We start from the raw sequence: 17580 nt of genomic DNA on the forward strand, positions 1-17580 counted from the left end.
GAGGGTACCCATGTCCCTCCGATGGGGTATTTGCAGAGACCCTTTACCTCCTGCCTGTGTAGTAATTGCCATTTGGTGTGTCTGTTTAAGCTATGAGCTCGGTACAGACAAAGCTCAGATCTCTTACAGGGCTTCTATGACACATCATCGAGGGCAAAAATATTAGGATGCAAACATATCATGGTAAAAACACAGACTTAACATTTTCGCAATGCAACTGTCGACAACAAAAACCCTGTGAACCAAATACCGCCATTACATGGGCAAGTTTATATAAATGCGTACAGGGATCATCATAATACCTTTAAAAATGGTTACTTAAAAAAAATGTAATACAGTTATAAAAAACTGTATATTATATAAACATTAACATTAATTGAATAACTTATAACAACCTAATTCATAGCAAAACATGTCACTTTCAAATTACAATACACATTAAAAGAAATATACATTTACATTATAGAAGTTAATATAAAAATGATGATACTATATTAAAAATATATAATTGCTTTCAAATAATACTAATTCTCGTTGTATCATGACCTGGGTGTGCCTAGCCTTGTGGGTAAAAGGATTCCCAATGAATTAAAACAGTGCAGCATCAGCTTTTCCTTCTAACCACCCTGGCCTGCCATCCAGCCACAAGTTGGAGTCTTCCTGGTGGGGTCTTCAAAGACACTGGCAAAAGGAACTTTCAACGTTTAAATAAGTGTACTTCTATATACTTTGTAAATGAAGGGGTGTGCTTCAGTGTCACATAGGACTGTATGAGCATGTATCTATACTGCTATTAGATGTTAGTGTTCCCACGTACATGGGGCGTAGACAACTGTATATAGACATTTATTTGGCTACCGGCAACGGTGCATTCCATTTGTAAAGGGCCTGGTTACACCCACCGGTGTGTCCCGGCGCTAGGATAGAGACCCCCTGAGGAAGAGAAAGGAAAGGCTAAGCCTAGGCTGAGGAGAGAGGAGATGCTGAAGAGGACATGCAGATAATACCAGATTAGCGGTGAAATAGCCAGTTTTTTGTCCCTTGCGAAACATGTTTTCAGTAGCTTCGGCTCTCAGAGTCAGTGGCAACGTGTTCTACTCTTTGGCTGTGAGATAGCCAAAAGATCGGGCTCCCATCCTGGCTCTTTGGATTTTGGGCACCATGACCAGGTGGGCTGCCGCAGATCTCAGATTGCGGGCAGGTGCGTCAGAGGTTATCATCGCGCAGAGGTAGCTTGTGCCTTTATTCCACAGAATCCTGTGGCAATAACACATAGCTTTGTAGGGAATCCTCTTCTCCACTGGCAGCGAAGACTAGACAGAGCTTTAGAAGTGGATGTGAGGTTACACATTTGCACATTCCTCTTATAAGAATAAATAAACTCAAAGTCTATATCATAAAGTGCCGTCTACTGTAGACTAATGGCATTTCAAGGCACTGAGGATTTCTCTGGTCACAAATTAGTAGGCTCATGCAGTCGCAGCTCCTATATAAAAGTATTCAATTGAAAGACAACTTGCAACATCCGTTTTGCATACGATAGTGGGTACTTTATTCCTCATAATGCATGGGCACATATCAAACCCATTGTCTGTCACAATTACTTTTTGATATTTCGCTCCCCCTTAAGCAAGAAATTTCCTGGAGTAAATTTGGAGAATAAATGTGAATCTTTACAGTGCATATAAATACAACAAAATGCAGTATGTAATGGTCTGCAAACACATTTTAACTTATGCAGTTTAAGATAAGTCACTTTTAAAGATGACTGTGATTTTGAATGTGCAGCATTTCACATGCACACACACTGTTATTCTCTTTCACTAAAGAGAGGGTGTAGGAGAGTAGGATCTGCTATCAAGGTTACTCCCACTTTTTGCTGGTGTCATTCTGTTTTCTGAGTAGTCTGATTGGGATCCTGATAAACAGGACCCCAGTCTCTGTGCTTCCACCCCAAATTGGACCATGGTGAGTACTTAGGTACCCCCCAGATTGGCTATTGTTTTATTCTTGTAAGTCCTTAGTATATGGTACTAAGGTACCCAGGGCATAGGTACACCGGGGGTTCCCCATGGGCTGAAGCATGTATTCAGTACTATGCCACCCATGGGAGACTACTTAAATTGAGACTACAGGCCTGCCATTCTTGTATCTGAGGTCCTTACAATTAAAACCTATAAGTCACCCCTAAAGCAGGCCTTTCAATCCTGAAGGCAGGATGCTTGGTTATAAGTGTGAGGGTGCCCCTGCATGAACATGACAACCCTTCAATCCCCGGAGTCCATTCTCCAATCGTAAGTGCATCAGCCATTACGATACATAGAGTGGCCATGTGTCATTACGCGATGGCTAACTCTAAACTGGCTGTAACAAATCCTGACATGTTTGCTATCAAACATGTTGGATCATACCCCAACACCATAAACAGTGTTGAATGTATGGTTTCATGCACTATGGGGCTACTCCAGGAAGCCCTCCATGTTCCAGAGTCTGACAGCAAGCTATGGCTGATGCCGACCTCAGACATGATTCTGCCCTCCTGCTGCTGAGCCAAGCTCAAGCAGGGGAAGGCAGGACAATAGGCTTCCTGTCACAGGGAGGTGTGACCACCTCCCAGACAGAACTGTGTGTATTGGCCCAGGTTGGGGCACTTGCCAGCGCCACTCAGTCTGATTGAAGGGCACATTTGGTGCCCTCCTTGCATACTCCAGTTGAAACCATTTCAGGGAGCCGTTGGCTCATGCCCTGGTGTGAGACTGGACAAAGGACATGGGAGTATCCTCTCCAATGTCCAGCCCCTTCTCTGGGAGGGACCCCTGAATCGTCCCAACCTTTTCCTTAAGGTACTTAAGGGCTTACCCATGGGTGGCTTTTGAGATTTATCGTGGGACAAGATTCAGATCGAAAACCACTTTATCTTCAACTGTCTGGGCACACTGGACTTCGCTTTGGGAACAGAGACTGCATCTGGAAGATTCCTGCTGCTCCTGGTCTCGTCGTCCTGCCAGTCTTCTGCATTGTCTGTACCTGTGCTCCATACAGGTTCTTCTCCAGGCCTGTGGGCATCCAAGACACTCAAAGGAATCTCCCTTGGAGTGAAGGAGTCACTCCCCTGCATCTGCTGGCACCGAGACGAAGCTGACCAGTCTGCTGTTCCTGAGCTCCCATGGACTCTGAAAGGTTCAGCAACCTAGGGGGTGGTTCTGCAACCCCCTCAAGGCCTGCACTGTCTTCTCAGCAAGTTTGAAGTCAGTATCTGTCATCGGGACCGCTAGAGCCGTACCCCTGTTCACTCTGTCGGCTTGCCATTGCCAAGGCTTGTTGACTCTCTTCTCCAGAGATCTTCGGTCTCCAAGAAGCTCGAGCCTCCAACATCTCCTCCTACAAAGATCTTCATCCTCACCGCATCCTCTGCACCGTGGTCGTGCTTCATTGGTGAGCTGCTCGAGGTCCACTTGCGGCTCTTGTTGCGCCGGCCTGTGGGTCCTCTTGAGAGTCTTATTTGGCTCCAGTGGACTCTCTTGTTTGCTCAGTGCCTGCTCTGACTCTCCTGCACTTGGTGAGTCCCTTGGACCTTGCTGGTCCCTACACTGCACCTTTTTAGTTTGCCACATTTGTTGCCGCTGCCAAGGCTTGTTGGTGCTCCCGCCGGACACCGACTCCCTGACTCTTGACATCCGACATGGGACAGGTCGTGAATGGCTCATGGTCTTCCACAGTGTTGCCTGGTTTGCACAGCTGCAGCGCCAAGATCACCGGCAACTCTCCTGCATCTTCCAGCATCGGTGGGCATTTGTCTTCTGTGCCTCCTGGTCACTCTTGAGTGGGATAGCATCTGTCCCCTCTGCTTGCAGGTACCTCTCTTCCTGAATCCACAGACTCTTTTACCTTCTTCGCCAGTGGCATCTTTACTGAAGTCCTCCATTGTGGTCTACGGCGGATCCCGACGTCACTTCGCACCTATGCACCCGGCTTCCCTGGTGTAAGTATCCTGATTCCCGGCTTATCCATGAGTGGGGTGACTCTCCAACCTTCCATCATCTATGGGGTTTCTTCAGAGTCATCTGGGAAAGGTTCATCTTCTTGAAGACTGCAACCGCAAATTCCTCATTGAATTGTATTGAGCACCCTGTTATGTTTCCACTCTGCACACTGCCTCCGTGGGGTTACAGGAGATATTGCAATGTGTTAGTGAGTGTTTATAATATATTTTTTTTCTTTGTACAACAAGCTGCTTCACTCTCCTTTGGACTAAGCCTGAAGGCTGTTTTCCACAGCTACCACTTAGAGAGCTTTCTAAGGTTGTCTAAGACCACTAAGATCATCAAAGGGGTTGTCTGGATTAGTGCAAGGTGCTCCACTTAAATAAGTGTGCACCATATACTAAGCCAGCCTCCTACATGAATGTTTCCTTACCAATGAATGATTGTGAATTACCATAGTAATAAACTTCAGGAAAAAAGGAACATGAAAACTGTCATTCATTTGATTATGAATTTTAAATGGGAGGTGATGTTGCAAGGAGCTGCTTGCTATTCACACTCTTTCCTAGATTTGGCGCCACACACAAGCATGCCAAAATGACAATAATTTAATATAATTTCCTTGTTACTCTCCCCAGTCACCTATTGGGAAAAAGAAACCCTAACTCACCTGCAGTGTAGCATGAGTTGTTACTGTTGAGCTCTGGCATGTTTCTGATGCAGCGCAATAGGATCTTAAGGTCAGTCCCTGCTACCACCTGCTTCCTTCTCTGGATGAGATGTCCCATCGGGAGGCCATTTTCCTGATACAGAACCTACAGAAGAGACATCCCACAGTCACAGAATGTGATGACATGCATCAAAAAAGTCAGGTGCTGCAGGTTAAAGAAAGCTGTCAAGAGGAGTGGGCTGGAATTTCCACAAATAATCCCCATGGGACATTCAAGAGGGAAAAGAACCCAAGTGCATGGATCCTGCTGATTACAACATCATAACACCTAACGTACATAATGGTTCACCTAACCACTCGAGAATTCCAACATGTTTTGACCTAACAATAGTGCCTCAAAATGGCTAAAGGTCTCCGTCAGGGTCCAAGAACTCCCTATCCACATAGCACATGCGTTACATGCAGGAACACAGAGACTATGCTCTCATACCACTGGGATATCCATGATGAAATAACCCCAATATGGAGAAACTACAGACTTCATAGATCAGAAAGAGGGGCGTCTCCTTTGAGCTCACACATTCGTCAAGAATTTGACACGCCCTATCTGACCTATTCAGCCCCTTGGACTGTGTGACTACAGAGGCGACACGCCTCATTCTGATCCATGAAGCCCGTAGTTTTCCAAAATTGGGTTTTTGTCATGATGGATATCCCAGTGGTATGAGAGCATAGTCCCTGTGTGTTTCTGCATGTAACGCATGTGCTATGTGGATAGGGAGTTCTTTGACTCTGATGTCGACGTTTGATCATTTTTTACACTATTGTTAAGTAGAAACATGTTAGTATTCTCGAATAGTTAGATAAACCCTTATGTTCTATCCTTAAACCACAATTCTGGTTTTAACCTACACTAGGGGTACACATTAATAAATATATCTCCTTGGGTATACCCCTAGTTATTTTTAAATTGTGATCTGGACCGGTGAATTTGTCCTGTAAAAAAAATCAAAGAACTCCTAATTTTATTTGGTTGAGTCCACTGGAGTGGCACTGTCCTACTCCAGTGTGAGAGGTCACCTATAATGAAGCATGCCATGATAAGGTATGGGTGAGGCAACCCCTCAAATATCTTTCTATGAGCCTGTATGCTACTGCATTTTCATATAGGACAAGATTGACTTGATTCCTACAGCACTCAAGTACCCTAGGTGTTATCGTAGAATTCCCACAAGACATTGGTTACATTTGCTTTTCCACTCCAAGAATTCTTTTATTTTTTAAAGATAGGAAGCCACTGGATAGTACACAATTCAAGAATATGATGTAATAGATGATGGTCTGGCATTATACCAACTATGATATCTAATCATTGAAGACTTTATATCTTATACTTCATACTTTTTTCGCAGATCATTTCAAACAAGAATATATTTTTTCCCACCTTTTTGTTTTCTTAACACTCCCTTTTCAACAATAGACCATGATATTTTAGATATGTAAACAATATTTCTTACACCATTCACCAAACTGCAAGGGAATTACATTCTTTCATGTTTTGACAATTAATCATTTTGTAATTGGTGAAGTCAAACATATGATCATCTGAGTTGTTACAGGTTCATTGATGTAAATGTTACTAACCCAAAAATCTTCCAGATATGAATAATTTTTAATACTAGGATTCACTCTTATTTTAAAAAAGTGATTTATCTTGAACCATAATCCATCCAACCCCAAAAAATAAAAAAAACATGCAATTATGATCGGCATCTCTGTTACTGCAAATGGGGCATTTATATACTGTGTCTGAGTACATTTTCTTTAATATTTTAAAAGTACAATAAGTGTGGTAGAGGGTCATATAAAAATGGTATAAATATCAGGAGGATGTAACAGTTTGTAATTTGGGGGACGTGGCCAAGGGAGCCAAGATGGCGGTTGCAGTTTAGAAATGCTCCCGAACTCCTCCGACAGCCGCCGTCATCCTTGCCAGCGAGCCTACAGCTGACACGGGTAAACATTGTCTCTGCCAACCCACACACAAGTCCACTTGATATTGAGGGCTGTGGCATCAGCAGGAGGGCACAGTTGGAGACCGGGCCCAGTGGAGCGGGGCTGCACATAATGGCAGTCCACAGATTACTGCGGCCGCGATCATCGGTGAGCCTGGGGGGCCCTGAGGGTATTCCTTGTCAAGCCGTAAGGCACACAGGACCGCTCCGAGGGAGCACTGAGATCGCGGGAGTGGACGTGCGACTGCGTGGGTGGCAGTAAACGGAAGGTAGGCGGCACGCCTCCTGTGCTCTTAAAGGTTCACGGTGGCCCCAAGCATCCGCTCGCTGGCCCTTGACTCCTCTCCCCCAGCTACCTCCTGCTGCAAAAAAAGTGCTCCTGGACCGAGGGACTTGCAGCCAGCAGAGGAGAGCCCCTCGTGTGAAGACACAGTGGTGGAGCTTGTGGTCCATTGGGTCAGCGATGGAGGGGTCTGCAGGCCCTGAGAGGCCAGGACTCCCGCAAAGAGGGAAGGCAACCCTTCAGCCCGAAGAGCGCATAGGACTGAGGTCCTGAGGTGGCCTCTCCTCAGTGCAACACTGCAGCGGCCCAGGGTCTACCACTCCCGTCTGAGAGCCAACCGCCTCCCATCAACACACGGACCTACAGGAGCATGTGACAGACTGCTGCTGTGCCCCGGCTTCTCGTGCTATCCTGAGGAAAGCAGGCCAAATTGCACTGGGTCCCCTTCAGCTGACCCCCTGTCCAAAGTCACCTGCTCTGCCTGGGAGACAGCCCTACTCCCACTGGCACACAACTCTTCTGGAGCCTGTGACCAACCACTGCAGAGTCCCACAAGCTCCATAATGCTGGCCTGGTCCTGGCTGCTTCTGCTGCCTTAGGATAGGTGGGACAGGGTACATCCAGTTCCTTCTGGTCAAACCCCATGCATTTTCTCTGGCTGGTGGCAGTCCTACTTTTACTAACATACGGACCTCCTGGGACTAATAGCTGCTGTGGCCCACAGGATTCGAAACGCAGGCTTGACCCTGACTACTTGTACTGTCCTGAGGTAAGCAAACTGGGATGCGCCTGGGTTCCTCCTGCCATCTTTCGAACCAGACACATTGTGGCTGCCATGGGGAGAAATAAACCTCTGCCACCTGTGCGGGTGCAAACCAAATTGGACCCATATACAACAACAGCTTTGGGCACCACAGGAACCCCGTGTGTCCACCAGCATGGCAGCAAAAGTTTGGACCCTCTGACCTCACTACCATGGGCCCATAAATCCTTAGCCCAACATCCCCCTACTGGAGTATCAGCATGCCCACTGATCGCCTGGATACTTAATTTTCAAGATCAAGATGCCATCCAGCAAGAGACTAGGAAACCACCTGATCTCAGTTTTCAAAACTCTACACCAGGGCGGTCTCACGCTTCCTCGCTCCACCAGAAGCCACGCGAATCCAACCATGGCGGCGGCACCGGCCCAGCGTTCATTTCCATGACCCTGCTCGGCCGCTGCGGCCCCCGGGGCTCTGGGCCGGCGGTAACCGACTGCATCTGCTCTTCGGGCGCCTCCCCCCCGGCTTTGGACCCTTTGGCCATCGGCGCCCTGCTATGCTTCTGCCCGCTGCTACATTGGTCGCCCCCTCTTCCTTCTGCCCCGGCGGACTTGTCGGCTCACCAAGGGGAGGATGGATCCGCGGCAACCAAAGCTCACCTTCGACCAGCGCAGGTCGACCTGCGCTGGGTCAGATGGCGGCGATAGGCCACCCTCCATCGATGCGCCTCCGGCCCGTGACGACGACCTAAAGGCCATCATGCTGGATGTCTGTTCGACGGTCACGGGTATAGCCTCACAATTGGACCAGCTCTCCGCCCGCCTGGACTCGGTGAAGGCCCGCGTCGACTCCCATGATTCTCACCTCCTCCAGGCCGAGTCCCGGATCTCCGATGCCGAGGATGCCACCTCCCAAGACCATCACAAACTGGCACAGATGGACAAACTCCTAGAAGTGATTCGCAATAAGAATGAGGACTTGGAGGCGCGCTCCCGTCGGAGTAACCTCCACATCACTGGAGTGCCGGCGTCCACGAACATTTCCAGCATGGAGGACTTTGTAGAACAATTGGCCAGGGAACTTTTTGGCGATGTTCTGTCCCCTGTCTGCATTGTCGAGTGCGCCCACCGCTCCCTTGGCCCCCGCCCCGGCCCTGGCCTCCCCCCTCGTCCTATTGTATCGAAGATACTAAACTTCAGAGACCGGGACGCTATCCTCCGGGCGGCCCGGGACAGACGCAAGATCAGTCATCAGGGGAACTCTCTTTCTTTCTACCCGGACTACACCCCCACTGTCCAGGCCACCCAGTGAGAATTTCTCCCCGCCAAGCGAATACTTCAGAAACACGAGGTCTCCTACTCTCTTGCATACATGGCGAAGCTGCGGGACCGGCAGGGCGTGAAAATGTTGATATTCCCAGACCCTAGGGACGCCCTCGCCATTTCTTCTGACCGCCTCCCGACCGCCTCAGTGACAATGATTGAAGGAGTGGGGCCTGATCTCACTGCTTCCTCTTTGACTATGGTCTGCAGTATCTCCCGCTTGGCCACCCTGCGTGTATGCAGGGGTGTATGCTGAGCCTTGCCATGCCCTCACGGGATGATTCCCTTCTCTGATGTTGCTTCCCCTTCACCAAGTTGTGGGTTTCCTGGGTGGGTTGGGGTGGTATCTCAGCCTGATTGGGGGGTTGGTGTGGGTGCGGGGTGGTTGGGCTTTCTGTCACTGGGTTCGGGACTGTGGGGTTGAGGATGCGGGTTGGGAAGGTTGTTGGGGTACAATTCTTGACTTTGCTAGCCTCGCTTTGGTGCCCCCTGAGAAGGGGTTTTGGACTGCACAGTTCACAGTATGGGCTCTGTTGGGGGGGAGGGGGTGTCTCTGGTTGTTTCTTACGTCACCTTGTTTGGTTACTCTTACAGGTTGTTATGGCTGATTTTCTGCTTCACCACATCGCTCGGCCCACGTGGGGCCACGTCCTGGCGTTCCACCTCAATTCCTCTCTGCTAGGCGCATGCCCCTTTTCCATGGCGGTCCGCCTCCTCGTGTTCCCTCCTCTAGGTCACCAGTCCCCCGCTGCGACCCTCGGCTGGTATCTGTGCCCTCCCCATGCTCCTGCTCGACTCCTCATGCTATCATGCTACGCTGGCCCAGATACACTTGACGACCACCCTGCCCGATGGCCTTTGGCTCCACGCTACCCTCCCTTGCCCCTCTCCTCCCGTCATGACTGACATCGTATGCTGGACTTGGAATATTCGTGGTCTGAACAACCACCGTAAGTCCAGGCTCATTCACTCCCACCTGCACAGACACAGGGTCGACATCTGCCTCCTGCAGGAAACTCACCTCCTGTCTGCTACCTCCTCCAGACTACAGTCACGTCACTGAGGTGAGACGCATTGCTCTTATTACTCTTCCTATTCCGGGGGGTGTCTATATTAATCAGACGAGGGCTCCCGTGGCAAACCACGCAGATTCTCGTGAACCCAGACGCCGGTATGTCATTCTGCAAGGCACGCTCTTCTCCCAGCCCTTGATCGTTGCTGCTGTGTAAGGACCTAATACGGACGACCCTGACTTCTTTTCTCATGTATGGCACCTTATCTCCTCCCTGGGCCCGGCTGCCATCCTCTGGGGGGGTGATTTTAATGTCACGCTCTCCACAGTCCTGGACCGCTCTGGCCCTCACTCTCCCCACCCCTGCTCTGCTGCTCTATTGCAATCTCTTTTCACCGAAAACACGCTCTCTGATGTCTGGCGTCACTCTCGGCCCATGGCTTGAGAGGAACGTGCATGACTGGTGCCCGTGGCTGCAGGTCCCGCATCGATCTCTGGATCGCTTCTCCCGATGCCCTCACATGGATCTCCTCCTCCACCCACATGGCGCACACATTTTCCGACCATGCCCCAGTCCAAATCAGTTTTCGTCCCCCTGACTCCCCTCGACGTGCTTTTTCATGGCCGCTCCCCCCGAATACCCTCAGTGATGCAGTCTTCTGTGCCGAAATTCAAACTGCAATCACTAACTATTTTGACCTTAACACGGGTTCCGGGGACTTCGCGTCTACCCTTGGGAGGGCTTCAAGACAGTCATTCGCGGAGGATGCATCTCCAAACAAGCCGGGGTTCTACGCTCTATCCGCTCTTCGCTGAACAGATTGGAAAGCGAGATTAAGGACCTTGACAAGCTCAGGCAGCCAACCCCGGTCTGGAGACCGTTGCGAACCTGCGGGAGAAGCACACAGAATTTACAGAGGAGGCTGACCGGGAACTCTCCTTCCTGGGTAGAGAGGCCCGTGCGCGTCGATTTGGCGAGGGCGATAGACTGGGCAAGGCCCTGGCTAACCTTTTGCGCCCCCCTCGCTCTGCCTCGTATATCACGGCCCTCCGGGACGGTGGGCCCCATTGGACCACCTCTCCCATTGAAATCCAAACCTGTTTCATAGATTACTATTCCCAACTCTACTTCCCTTGTCCACCCTTCGACGCGAGAGGCCTTCGAACAATATTTTGACACCATTTCGCTTGTCTGGCTCGAGGACCACCACCGTGCATACTTGGACGAGCTTTTGTCAAGGGAGGAGATACTGGCCGCCATAAATAGCTTACCCAGCGATAAGGCCCCGGGTCTGGATGGTTTCCCTGGTTTCCTTTTTATAAAACATATGCCCAGCTCCTCGTACCACACCTGGCCGCCATGTATAATGACTCCTTCGACACGGGCACATTTCCCCCTTCCCGCCGGGAAGCCATGCTTACGCTCCTGCTCAAGCCGGACAAGCCCGCCGATTGTCGGGACTCCTATCGGCCCCTCTCCTTAATTAATATCGACAATAAGATCTTTGCTAAGCTGCTGGCCACTCGGCTACTCCCCCTTATGCCTCTTATCGCTCTCCCAGACCAGTCAGGCTTCATACCTGGCCGCGCCACTTCTCATAACCTAAGAGCCATTTTCTCTGTGCTACACCAAATAAACCCCAGTCTCCCTGCAGTGGCGGCTCTGCTCGATGCCACAAAGGCATTCAATACGCTTGAGTGGCCATTCTTCTTTTTTCTCCTGCCACGTCTTGGTTTCAGCACCTATTTTATCCGTAAAGTCTCTCTTCTCTACACCAGCCCCTCTGCACGCCTTTGGATCAACGGGCAGATGTCGGATCCCATCACGATTGGATGTGGCATGCGGCAGGGCTGCCCTCTCTCCCCCATGCTCTTCACGGTGGCGATGGAGCCGCTGGCGGCCAGACTCCGACAACACCATACCCACTCGTTCTCTCCTTGTCTCTATGTACGCGGACGATATTACGCTGTATGTCTGACACCCCCAGGACAACCTCGGCCCCCTGGTGCGGGAGGTCATTAGATTCGGCAGACTATCGGGCATAAAAGTCAACTGGAGCAAGTCGGTCTTGTTCCCTCTCACGGACGTCACCCAGTCTTTCACTCCCGACTTCCCCTTCATATGGGCCTCCGGTCCAACCCGCTACCTTGGAATCTGGCTCAGTAGGTACCTGGACGACCTCTGGCGGGCCAATTTCGGTTGCGCGGTCGACTGGCTCGAGACCAAAATACCCCATTGGAACCGACTCCCCTTGTCTCTCGCGGGCTGCATCGCCATAGCGAAGAGGGTAGTGCTCCTGAAGTTCCTTTACCTGTTCTTAAATGTCCCTATTCCGCTAACGGCCCAAGTTTTTCGTAGACTCCGTTCTCTCATCATTTCTCTTGTCTGGGCTGGCAAGCAACCCAGGATTGCGTACGATATAATCACCCTCCCCATGTCTGCGGGCGGCATAGATGCTCCGGATTTCCGACTATATGCTCTCAGCGCGCAGGTGAGTTTTTTGCACTTCGAGGTCCATTCTGCCCCATATCAGCCACACGTCGCAGTCGAGGCTGACCTCGCGGCTCCCTGGCCTCTGTCCACTGCTTTATTCACGGCGGCTCCCCACCCACGGTGTGAGGTCGACACGGTTGAGACTCTGTGTTGGGCCTGGAAGGGGCTGCGCCGACTCTCCAACCCCCGCGCTTTCGGCCTCCCACATGCGGATCGTACGGCATCCTTCCTTTCCCCCTCTGCAGCTGACTGGCATAACCAAGCATGCCACCCGCCTGGGACTCACAACGCTTTCTGATCTCTACCCCGGTGAGCACTTTTACTCCCTCCCGGCCTCATCCGGACAGATGGACACCCTGCTTTTCTATCAGCTTCGGGCCATATGCAATGCGCTCCGTCCTTCATTCCCTCAACCTCCGCCCTCGCTTCCTGCGTTAGACTTCATATACACGTCCTCCGCTCCCCGTAAGCTCGTAACAAAAATATATGCCCTGTCGCTGTTGGCCTCCTCCACCTCGACCGAGCGTGCATGGGCGGCGTGGAGTGCGGATCTTGGTATGGACATCCCCGAGGCTGATTGGAGGTACTGTTGTAACCAGACCAAGAAGCTGTCTCCCAACTACCGCCTCCATCTTATACACTTTAAATTCCTACACAGGTTCTATCGCACCCCCGCCCAGCTACACAGGATTGGACTGATCCCCACCGACAATTGCATGCGCTGCTCGGCCCCCGCTGTGGACTTTGCCCACCTGACCTGGCTATGCCCTAAGGTGTCGACCTTCTGGCTGGAGGTCTGCGCTGCCATCTCAGATATCACCACCACCCCAGTTGTCCCGGACCCCCCGCTGTGCCTGTTGGGCTTCGTCAAGTTCTGTCCGGATGCCTATCGCCATCTGATGGCTATGCTGTTGGTCCTTGCGAGGCGCAGGCTGGCTATGTGTTGGGGCCGCAGACTGGTGCCTAAGTTCGCCCACTGGCTAGAAGATGCCTCGCGATGTCAGACCCTCTTATCTGAGTTTTGGGACCTGATGCCTACCAGGTCAAGACCACCTGACATATGGGGGCCCCTGGTGACTTACCTTCAGTCCCAACCCACCTAAGCGGCACTGCCTCTCCCGCGCTCCCCGCCAGTACTTTGCCCGCGGCGGCCGCCGGTGCCGGTCAGTGTCCGCCTCACTCCCGGTCTGTCTCCCCTGCCCGGCCGGCTCTGCTGCCTCCCCCCAAGGCCTTACGACCCCCCTAACGAGCCCTGCGAAAGTAACAGATGATTGTAGCATGCAGGACCAGACAGTGTGCTGATGTTTTGTGTTGACGGGAGGTGGGAGTCTCCCGGTGTTCTCCCCCCTCTGGGTTCATACCTACCCTGTTTTGACAGATTAATGTTCATGTCATACTGTACTGACCTAATGCCTACTGTAATTTGCCTTTTTCTGGTGGAATGCATGGACGTGATGTGCTAAATGTAACCTTTTCATGTGGCAGCAGTCAATAAAGGTTTTTGGAAGAAAAAAAAAAAATTTTAGGGTGACAGATGCTCTTAGGTTAGAAATATGGGGTGGGAGGGGGTTAGGGGTTATAAGAGGACTGCTTGTAGACACAGGTTCTACTGTATAGTTTTTAGGTCACAGGTGCCACGATCAGACCCACACCCACTATCAACGCACAGTTCAAGATAGATTCCTACCATGCTGTCACACCACATTTCCGACACGGATCAGTAACATTACCTGACCATTGCTAAGCTCACGATCCCTATGACAAAATGTAAGCTTATGTCCTGGAACGTGAATGGCCTGCTGGACAGCATTAAACATTCCTCCGTCCTGCGGTACGCTAAGCGCTTCCAGTCCGATGTCCTAATACAAAGGAGGCCCAGCCGATAGGGGACCATTGCCCATTCCTTAAAAGATGTGGTTATGACAGGGTATACCATTCTGGGTTTGCTCAGGGTTTCCTGGGGTGGCTGTCTTGCTACAGAGACTCTTTCCTCTGGCAGTGACCAATGTCCACACAGACCCTGATGGTAGATACGTTAACATGGAGGGCCTACTTGAGGACAAAACAGGACAATTTTGTTTTGGGCTACATACAAACCAGACACTTTCTTCTACACTGAGTTCCTTGACTACCGTCCAATCAAACCTTCTAGTGGTTACCAGTATCGAAGGAGGCAATTTCAATGCAGTCCTCAACCCAGAGACAGACTCAACAAGTCCCCCCCGGTACAAGACATACTTCCCAATCCCGCCAACTCATGGCCCCGTTGGATTTACTAGGGCTATGTAACAGCTGGATGAACTGGCATCCCCATGACCTGCCCTATACCCACAACTCCGCTGGCCACAAGTCGATGTCACGTACTGATCTCCTCTTCCTCCCATCCAATCAACATGGTTCCTCTGGGAATGTCCGACCATGCCCCCTCCACAATGTGCATGGATTCCCTGGAACTGGCCAAAAGGTCCATGTGGCACCTCAATGCATAGTACTTCACAGACCAACAATGCTCTGACTACCTGGAGTCTGAGCTTCGCTTTTACTTTGAGACAAATCAAAACAGTGGACTCGGCTGGCACACTTTGGCCAGCCAGCAAACATACAATTAGAGACCTGACAAGGGGGTTTATTTGAGGCAAAGAACAGAAGCTGTGAGAAGTTGGCCTGGTATATGCTGTCCACTAATTAAAGTGGGCACCTTGTACCAGTCCAAACAACCCTTATTGATGATTAGGTTAAAGATAACCTTTATAGAAAGCTATCCTAGTGGTAGCTATGGAGACCAGCCTTCAGGCTAAGTCTCGAAAGAATGTAAAGCAGCTTGTTTTACCAGATCAGAACCTCCTGAATGACCAAATGAAAGGAGAACCCCACAAGAGATATATAAACTATATGTATTTATTACTAAACACACTCTACTAACCTCTTTATGAGATTAAAGCACAAAGCACACAATATTAAATCAATAGAACGACAGTAAATAGCACAATACACAGCGGGCTCCAGGGGAAGACCGAACCATATACTAAGAAAGTGGCATAACAACCACGACTTCACAAGACACAGTGCCTAGAGCATGTAGAATCGCTGGGATCCCAAGGAACCACCCAAAGTAGTGACACAAGGGACCCACGGAGGATGGGTGCAGTGTGAGAACACAGACGCGAGCTCCGTACAACTCTATGGGAAAGTCGTGGTTTGAAAATTACAGTTTAAGGACACTTCGGAGAGGACTTCAAGCAAATGCTTCAGAACATAGAAGGTTCTAAGGCTAGCACCCTTGTGAGTACCGAGGTACCCGTGTTACCTATCCCAGAGGAGCCGGGTGCATAGGGGTCAAGTGGTGTCGGAAACCCTCATCGTTTTCAAAGGTATGATGCGAAGAAGTGCTGCTGCCAGGAAGATGCAACGTGTCCGATGGAATCCAAGCCTGGATCCGAGATGAGAAGAACCTGAAAGCAGAAGGGACAGAGTCTGGGTCACTTCAGAGTGACCAGGGGCACGATAGACGAATGCCCACCGATGTCGGGTGCTTCAGGTGAGACGATTGGATGCTTGACTTCGCAGCCACGGGGACCAGAACATGTCGACGACAACCAAAGTCCAGAGGTGAGCTGTCCCACGAAGGATGTCGAGTGCTGGGGGATCAGTGTCCGGATCGAACACCAACAAGTCTTGGCAACTGCAACCCACGCAGGCAGAGGAAACAGGTTACGGTGAGGACCAGCAAGGTCCTGGGGACTCTCAAAGCAATGGAGAGTCAGGGCACTTCTGGAGCAACCAGGAAAGCCCAAGGAAAGTCAAAGTTACCTTCACAGGGACCCACAGGCCAACGGACCAGGGATCGCGAAGGGACCTCGAGCTGAATCACGAAATACCAGCCTACGGAACACTCGTGGAGTGTAGGCCGGAAATCTTCAGTGGAAATACTGCTCGGGGTCAAGACTACATGTAGCCCAAAGCACAGCCTAAGGGATCGCCAAAAAGCATATGCTGCTGCAAAAGTACACGGTGCACAGGGGTTCAAGTTGCACGGTCCCCACGAGGGATACTCGTATCAGGATTGCTGAGAGAGCAGATCAACCTCAGAGAAGCTCGGGAACCCACATCCTGTGTTGCAGAAATCTTTGGAGTCCTCAGGAGCTCAGGAGATGCAAACCGGTCAGATGAGTTAAGGTGCCTGCTGCTGCAGGGGAGTAACTCCTTTACTCCAAGGGAGATTCTTCTGTCATCCAGCAAAGTGTAGACCATCAAAGTACTTGGTTTTTGTAGAAGAGTTTAGTCCAGGTAAAATCTAAAGTCCTGTAGTCAGGGTTCCTACTTTATACCCAAGGAAGGCGTGGGACAAACTCTGGGGACCCACCTATGTGAGGGTCGGGACAGAGGGGTGCTACACCCATGTCCTTTGCCCAGTTTCGAGCCAGAGCAGGAGCAAATGGCTCCTGCAACTGGTTTGAACTGGACCATGCACAGGGACACCAAATGTGCCTCCAGTGCAGACTTTCAAACACTCTCAGAGTGCACCCACCCAGCCCCAATACACTAAATCCTGTCTGGGAGGTGGTCACACCTCCCTGTGACAGGAAACCTATTGTCATGAGCTCAGCTCAGCAGCAGGAGGGCCAACTCGTGTCTGTGCCTGGCAGCATCCATTTTGTGATGCCCAGGTCGAAAAAGCTGGTACCGGGTGTACCGGTGTTTCACATAAGTCCCTCTAGAAGGGTGGAAGCATACCTCCCACGCCGGTTGCTGGCGTGGAGGTATGATTCCAAGGTGTTTGACACCAAACACAACATGTTTCTAAGCAGCCGTTTTAAAGTTAGTATTTACCGCCAGGTTATAATGCACTTAAATATATTTATGGTTGGCTGCATCACAGACAACCTTGGAAAATAGGTTCCAAATGCTGCAGAGGGGCTCTGCTAATGCAGGAGCACCCTCTCACATAAAACCCAGCACCCTGCCTTCAGGATTGTTAAGGCCTGCCATAGGGGTGACTGATAGGTTTATATGTGTAGTGATTTAGAATAGACATAG

The 17580-nt window shown here is 50.5% G+C and overlaps 1 protein-coding gene across 1 annotated transcript in view; it reads right to left on the reverse strand.

Annotated features, from left to right (window-relative positions):
• LOC146829668 (tumor necrosis factor ligand superfamily member 13B-like) overlaps positions 1 to 17580 on the reverse strand; it is a 234290-nt gene that overhangs the window by 19144 nt on the left and 197566 nt on the right. The window contains exon 5 of the mRNA XM_085608339.1: positions 4654 to 4798. Within this exon, the coding sequence (XP_085464465.1) occupies positions 4654 to 4798 (145 nt within the window). The remainder of the gene's footprint in view (positions 1 to 4653; positions 4799 to 17580) is intronic.

The sequence above is a fragment of the Triturus cristatus genome, chromosome 5_2 (assembly GCF_964204655.1).
Source record: "Triturus cristatus chromosome 5_2, aTriCri1.1, whole genome shotgun sequence".
NCBI classification, from domain to species: Eukaryota; Metazoa; Chordata; class Amphibia; order Caudata; family Salamandridae; genus Triturus; species Triturus cristatus.